General features: G+C 42.8%; 2 protein-coding genes across 3 annotated transcripts in view; one reads left to right on the forward strand and one right to left on the reverse strand.

Moving 5' to 3' along the window:
• Positions 1 to 4054, reverse strand: part of dph7 (diphthamide biosynthesis 7) — a 6579-nt gene extending 2525 nt beyond the window's left edge. The window contains exons 1-6 of the mRNA XM_031876816.1: positions 3993 to 4054; positions 3478 to 3650; positions 2599 to 2732; positions 2431 to 2518; positions 1470 to 1564; positions 1008 to 1165 (exon numbers count right to left, since the gene is read on the reverse strand). Coding sequence (XP_031732676.1) covers positions 1008 to 1165; positions 1470 to 1564; positions 2431 to 2518; positions 2599 to 2732; positions 3478 to 3609 — 607 coding nt within the window. The 5' untranslated portion in view covers positions 3610 to 3650; positions 3993 to 4054. The remainder of the gene's footprint in view (positions 1 to 1007; positions 1166 to 1469; positions 1565 to 2430; positions 2519 to 2598; positions 2733 to 3477; positions 3651 to 3992) is intronic.
• Positions 4055 to 5880: 1826 nt separating this feature from the next.
• The window catches only part of LOC116399564 (endophilin-B2-like), a 35686-nt gene continuing 33878 nt past the window's right edge, over positions 5881 to 7688 (forward strand). For both annotated transcript variants that reach the window (XM_031876797.1, XM_031876798.1), the window contains exons 1-2: positions 5881 to 6131; positions 6943 to 7084. In XM_031876797.1, the coding sequence (XP_031732657.1) occupies positions 6069 to 6131; positions 6943 to 7084 (205 nt within the window). In that variant the 5' untranslated portion in view covers positions 5881 to 6068. The remainder of the gene's footprint in view (positions 6132 to 6942; positions 7085 to 7688) is intronic.

Here is a 7688-nt window from a genome sequence, read left to right on the forward strand (position 1 = left end):
ACACACACACACACACACACACACACACACACACACACACACACACAGTGTTGTAGCTGCTGCAGTAGTGGCCTAATCACACCATGCATTAAATTGATGAGCAATTGCACTGATTGGCTGCAAAGCAAAACCATAGAAATGAATCTAGGATTATTATTATTATTTATTATTATTATTTTGGTTACTTAAGCTAGGATTGGTTATTTACTTCAAAAATATTTGTAGTAATATTTGTTGAAATTCTCTTTACAATCCCGACAGCGATCAATGAATCAAATGCTCTGACAAACAAAGAAATGCGGTATTTGTGGCTGTCACAGGTCAAATCATTTCATTAGACCCAGATGAAAAGATTGGACGAGCTACTTTTGTCTACATTGTGTGTCACCGGACTTTTCCAAGCTTCACAGCTGTGAGTACTAAGTTAGTACTACTAACAGTAGCCATGTTGGTTGTTTATGTTCATAATGATAATTTAGGGGGTCTTTGGAGGGAAGCCTGAAGGGACAGGCTGTCAGTGTTGCTGACTTGGCAACTTTCTTTCTAGATTTAGCAACTTTCAGAGCTAGTGCGGCTAACTACTTTCATTGAAAAATAGTTTTTTTCAGGTTTATAGTTGGGGCCGGCTCAGGTTTCTTCCTTTTTTCTCCCCGTTAAAAGTTTTTTTGGGGGAGTTCTTCCTGTACTGATGTGAGGGTCAAAGGTCAGGGGATGTCGTATGTGTACAGATTGTGATTTTGGGCTATACAAAATATATTGAATTGCTAGTTTCCCAACATTACCAACACTAACTTTAAGGTGTGGAGTACCTATGCACCTTCATAACACAGTTACTGTTTTTATTCCGAACATAGAACCATCCTAATCTAATCTAGGCAGGCTGACAGCCACAAGAACAACAACTGAGGGCCTTAAGAAAATGTCAGCTTGGGGCTCCAAAGAGGTCAGGGACAGACCTGCAAGTACTTATTAAAATGTGGCAGATTAATGATTGAAATGAATGTTACCAGAGTATACCAACTGTGTGTCCCAGTAAGAGAAGGCTGAGATCCAGGCCTCAAAGTCATGGGCCTTCCACTGTGACAGAGCCGTCAGAGCGCCTTCAGCCAGGGAGAGCACACTGACGCAGCCTGCAGAGTCACTGCACACCACCCGCACATCACTGCTGCTGACACACACGGGGGACATGACCAAGAGCCTCCAATACACTCATATGTCATAAAAGCAGCCCAATATTTGGTATATTTAGACGAGGGTTTTATGTGCGTACATAATGTTAATGACAATGTAACATTGATACGGATAGAGTCTTTTGTCACAGAGATATGACTCAATAATAATAAAAATAGGAATAAAGTTGACTTAGTTGTAATAAGCTGAATCAACATTTGCTTTTGATGGTCATCAGTCATTTAACAGAAAACCAGAGGTGCAGGGGCTCGGGCTCTGGACCACGGCGGGTTTGTTACCTGTCCATTCTTCCAGTGGACCAGTCTAACGACAGAGCCAGCCGCTCTGCTCCCACCTCCACGCAGCACAGAGGCTCCAGTCTATGGCCTCCTTCCTATTGGATACACACGTTCATTAATGACCGCACAGACTTCCACATCACACTAAGTCTTATAATACATAGTAACAGACTAACACACTTGTCAGTGCCCAGCCACATCACTTTACATCAGCAGTGACTGAGCAGCTTCAGCTTGTCCTCGTCTCTAAACAGACTGAAGCAGTAACAGCACAGCAGCTGTGACAGCTGATCATGTTGGGTGTTGTTGGGTGTTGTGTCCAGTGTTTTATTGGACAGTAGTATGTTATGAGGCCTTTGTCCATCCAGAACAAACACTTTAGTCTTCAGAACATAATGCAGTCCAGCACACATACCAAAGTCTACAGCTTGTAAAATAGCAATTAAAAACAACACCACTGTTGTATTGGACCGCAATTACACTGCGATTGTAAAATGTTTCAGCTTTTTTGGCCACCAGGTATGCTCGTTTTATATGAGATACAAGGGCACTCAAGCGTCTGATTTGGTGTTTGGCCATTTCTTAAAGGCAATGCAAGACAATGTCATTTATTTTTATACCACATTTTCTACACTTTGGCAGTTTAATGTACTTTACAAGTTGCATAATAAATTAAATGTGAAAGGATTTAAAAAAGCACCTGCAGACAATGCTACATCGGTATTATAACTGAGTTTGGTTGGAATTATGCTCTTTGCTTCTAAGAAAATGGCACATTTGGACTTATTACTGTGGTTGAAAACACAGTCTTCCACCAGTGTTGATCTCAGAGGCTGACATATTCAACGATCATGTGTCCCGTCAAAAACCTTACGTGCTGATTCTGTACACAAACATCAACTATATACCTAAAAATAATAGACCTCACTTGCTGCGATTCCTCTGATGCCACATTTCTCACCTGACTGTCTGACAGTGTGTACAGCTGCAGCTCTCCAGTGGCAGCTGCCATTCCCAGCACGGCCCCTCCTGACAGTGGCACGTGACACCTGAGAACATGCAGGAGAATCAACCACAAGCAAACAGATAGTTGCATCAAAAGCCACACTGGTCAAACCTGATTTCTTACCATTTTAAATCTAAAATGGCCGCTGTGTCAATGCGCTGTAGCTCAGTGAGAGGAGGGCTCATGGATCCCTCCCGCCGAAATTCAAAAAGGTACAAACGACCAGTCCGGCTTGGAGGGGCATCCTCTTCCCCTGCCTTCAGGAAGTAGGTAAAAGGGACATCATTAGTCAACAGTCAGACACCAACAGGAGCACGACAGACTGCTGCCCCAGTATGTACCCAGGAAATTACAGGGTGCACCTGGAGATTACAGGGCGCACCAGGAGAGTACAGGGTGCACCAGGAGAGTACAGGGTGCACCAGGAGATTACAGGGTGCATTTAGAGACAGGGTGCACCAGGAGATTACAGGGTGCACCAGGAGATTAAAGGGTGTACCAGGAGATTACAGGGTGCACCAGGAGATTACAGGGTGCACCTGGAGATTACATGGTGCATTTAGAGACAGGGTGCACCAGCAGATTACAGGGTGCACCAGGAGATTACAGGGTGCACCTGGAGAATACAGGGTGCACCAGGAGATTACAGGGCCTCTGGGCAGTCCATTGTTAATCCAGCAGCCTCATCCTGGTCGTTGCCGATGAAAGTAAAGTAAAGCATGTCACGTTACTGTTAGTTCTAGTCAGAGTAATCCAGTGTGGTCCATAAGAGCAGAATCAATGACACTGTACTGTGGAAGCAATGTGTCCCTGTGGACAGTAGCACTATAATAAGGCTTGATGTTGGGCTCTGTCATACTGTGTTTACAGACAGGGAACACTTGGCACTACTAATGAATACACAATGGATGAAAACAGGTCAGATAGCATAGAAGTGTCGTTGGGGTTCTGTTCATACAACAGGTAATGGAATGCACCGGGACTGTTCGGATGTAATCTCACCCCTTTTTGTAGCTGATATGTCCCGCAGGCCAGGATGTCGTGGCTCGATGCAACAGGACACCACTCCACCGTGTCAGCACTCAGCTCCGTGTCCACCACCTGTAGATTGCGGGTCTTCGACTTCCAAGCCATGACCGCCTGCTTTGCATTACGTCACTGTACCGGTGCAATAACTAAAAAGTAAAATTATGTCCCGTTACGCCAGGACTGTAACATCAAAAGTAAACTCAATTTATAGACTCAAGTCTATTAAGTAGTTCGTACGTTGGACTTTAAGTAATACCATCTAAATGTAGCTAACTTCCAGTAGGCTATCTGAGCTAACTAAATCATCTCTTTGGCAGTTAGCTAGCAAGCTACAACTTACTGCAGTCTCACGGAGACCAAACTGTGAACAGTTAGACTCTACAGATAGTGAACTCATAGTCAACGAGTGAATAACATGGCCAGAGTTCCGCTAATACATGTTTTAACACGGAATATCCACAGAACAAATCATTATCAACAAAACTCACATGGGAGCCAGACGTCCCGACTCGACCAGTGTATGCGTCGTTACGTCACCGCTGGGCGAAAGGGTGCATTCAGGAACCACTGCAAAACAGCAAAATAAATCGGAAACTAGAGTACGTGACTGACAAAAGGGGAATCGGCTCGCCAGTTTAAGACACATACAGTGTATGGTTCATCACGTGCTTGGATCGATAACGTAGTGTTGAATACCGACTCCCCATTGTTGTTACGGCTACGGAGATAGCTAAAATAATGATTGTGGTTACAGGTATCACAACAAAGGTACTACATGGATTCATATTATACTCCTTTAGCTATCACGAATCCCTGCATCGTGAAATGAAATCCATTACAAATGGCACCATCAAACTACTAACCCACCTTCGTTAATTTTGGCTTGTTTTATTCTGAGGGTATTTACCGGAACTGTATGGTAATATATTATAATGATGTTGGTCACGTCCGCCACACCATAATACTACTTTCTAGTGGTAACAGATATGTAATCAGTCTACAGGTGTTTTCTGTTTCAACAATATTGCTCATGTCACTTCCTTGACTCACGGAAATTTGATGGGATGTATGAGAATGGTGGTTATAGTCATAGATATACTCTGGCCTCAGTGTGTAACAACATATCAGTCTATTTACTATTGTGTTGATGGCTGCGGTTGACCTTTATTAGTCCCCTTAGTCCCCAAGGAGCAATTGTATTTGCAAATGTATTTACAATCAAGAGTGTAAACTGCCTTGAAGTGGCTAAAATATGTAACTACATAGTAGTATATGGGTGAAAGTTTTGAGTATTGCCATATTGCCAGCTCAGGAAGTTCACCCTGCACCATGAGCTGCTCATCCAGTTCTACACTGCAGTCTTCCAGTCTATTCTGTTTTTTAACATACACACGTAATCACTGTCAAATACAAATCCATCCACACATTGTCTGGTCTGCAGAGAGGATCATTGGTTCCAGCCTGCCCTCCATCCTGGACTTGTCCACCTCCAGAGTCAGTAAACAAACGGGCAGGAAAGATCACTGCAGACCCATCACACCCTGGACACAAGCTGTTCAACTCCTCCCCTCTGGAGGGCGCTACAGAGCACTGTACTCCAAAACCACCAGACACAGGAACAGCTTCTTTCCACTGACCGTCACTCTCATGAACAATTAATCAGTCACACTGCACTACTACCTCTGTTTGCACTATTACCTTAATTCCATTGACACTGTTGTTGTATTGTTGTATAGGGTTATGTTCGTATATATGTATATATATATATATACGTTTGGATATATATATATATATATATATATACGTTTGGATATATATTGATATTGTACATAGTCGTCAAATGTCCGTTCTACTTTTTTATTTTTTTTTATTTCTAATATGTTGTTTTATTTTTCTTCTTCTCCAAAACTATGTGGACACCCGCAGAAACTTAACTTGCGACCCCCTTGTGGGTCGCAAGTTAAGTTTAGTTAAAGTTAAAATAAAAATAAATAAAACTTTGAAAATGGAAGTTTTGCAGCAATTACGCTTTTACTTTATCAAAAAATAAGAAATGCCATTCATTGCAAAAAGAGTGCGAATGATCTGAAAAGGAAGAGGACAGGCACACACCTTGAATCTTGCTCTAGTGATGTTGTAGGTTTTATATATTAGCAGGTCAGGTGTGTGAACAGGGACTCGGGAAACGAGGCACTCCTCCAATTTCAAGCAAAATGTGCTGCAATAGTTTTTAATCATTAGATATCAAAATGCCGGCATCTGCTGGCCAACTTTCGGTATTGCATTAATGGAAAAAAGGAAATACAAGACATTAGTGAAACAGCTGCTAAAGCCTAAGTCACTGCTGTCATCATCAATGTTATTATATTATAGACACTTGCCATTGTTTGTCCAATTCGTCCAATGTTGTGCTTTTAAATATTTTTGTCAGATTGCTCATGTTTGACGTAACGAGGTGGTAATGGTCACGTGATTGTTGCCGTGAGCCATACCGTCCAGCCGCTGCTGTAGAGTAAGCTAGTCTGCCTCGAGTGTAACATCGCTAGCTAACAGACACAAACAGAATGGATTTCAACGTGAAGAAGCTAGCCTCCGGTGCGGGAGTGTTCTTCACGCGAGCTGTCCAGGTAATAACATCCTCGTGCATAGTGCTGCGGTTCGGCTGACGCCATGACTGACGCTTTACTCAGTTGACAGCCAGCTGTTACTGGCGTTACTGGCTACCGGTAACGTGACCGCATCTTGTCTTAGCTCGCAGTATAGTGCATTACCGAGCTAACGTAACGTTACATAGAAGGCAGCGAGTAGAAACGCATGCTTGGTATTCATCGGGCAGTTCGCTAACTACTACGCCGTAGCTAAAGTTAAGGCCTAACGTCACATTGTAATCAGCGCAGTCTGAATGCTATCAGTAGCCTCTATGGCGGTGCTATGTTGTTCATGTAACGCTATATTTATTCAGGGCCAGGATAGAGCACCAGGCGCTAGTATGAATTAATGATGGAGTCTGTTCAAAGAACAACTTGTCATCGATGTATTAACCTGTTTTCATCCGGACAAGAGACAGAGAGAGATGGAGAGAGAGAGGGGGGAGGCAGAGAGAGAGAGGAGTAGAGAGAGGGGGGGGGGAGAGAGAGACAGACGGGAAGAGCGAGGGGTAGGGAGAGAGAGAGGGAGACAGGGAGAGGTAGAGAGGGAGACACAGAGAGAGAGAGAGGGGGGAGGGAGAGGGTTAGAGAGGGAGACAGAGAGAGGGAGAGGGAGATGGAGAGAGACAGAAAAGGGATGGGAAAGACTGTCAGGTGAGCAAGACCAGGTCGTGAACCGGAGCCTCCATGACGTCATGCTGTCGCGGCGGTTCCCGTAGATGTTTCTGATCGTATGATGGTTGGATGGGATGGTGGAGCCTCTGTACACATGGTGTGTGCTGTGCCTCAGTTCACAGAGGAGAAGCTGGGCCAGGCGGAGAAGACGGAGCTGGACGCTCACTTTGAGAACCTGATGAGCCGCGCAGACTGCACCAAGCTGTGGACGGAGAAGATCTACAGACAGACTGAGGCGCTGCTGCAGCCCAACCCAAGTAACGCACTGCCTTCAATCATGTTCACAACGGATCTTATCTCAACAGTCTATTGTTGCACACATTCTCTACACTATAGAAAGTATCGGTTAATAATTACATTGTTTGTAAAACATCTTTAAACATGACATAGATAGATGGACCCGATATTTGTAACAATTTGTTAATAGTTTGTAAACTATCTATGAACATTATATTTATTTGAGTGGTTAGTTGCAACTGATGATTATAATACCTAAATAAAGTAAATGCATACTTTATAAGCACCTATAAACATTATTCAGATACACAGTTAATACTCTGTCAGTGGTTCATGGTTGGTTTCTGGTCCATCCATCATCAAAGGTATTTTACAAACAGCTTCTTAAAGTTTACAAAGAATTTGGTAAACATTAACACATACTTATTATAGTTTATACAATATTATGATTTGTTTCACAATGAACTGTTTATAAATAGTTTATTATAGTAATCGGATCGTAGTTGTCATCGTCTCTTATGATACAATACATAATTACAAAAATAATGACAACATAACTTATAGCATTACTAATAATTAATAAACATCATTGATTATTTTTTGTTTGTTAACAGTAAACTAACG

This window comes from Anarrhichthys ocellatus, unplaced genomic scaffold, assembly GCF_004355925.1.
Source record: "Anarrhichthys ocellatus isolate YVR2014 unplaced genomic scaffold, GSC_Weel_1.0 scaffold116, whole genome shotgun sequence".
Lineage (NCBI taxonomy): Eukaryota > Metazoa > Chordata > Actinopteri > Perciformes > Anarhichadidae > Anarrhichthys > Anarrhichthys ocellatus.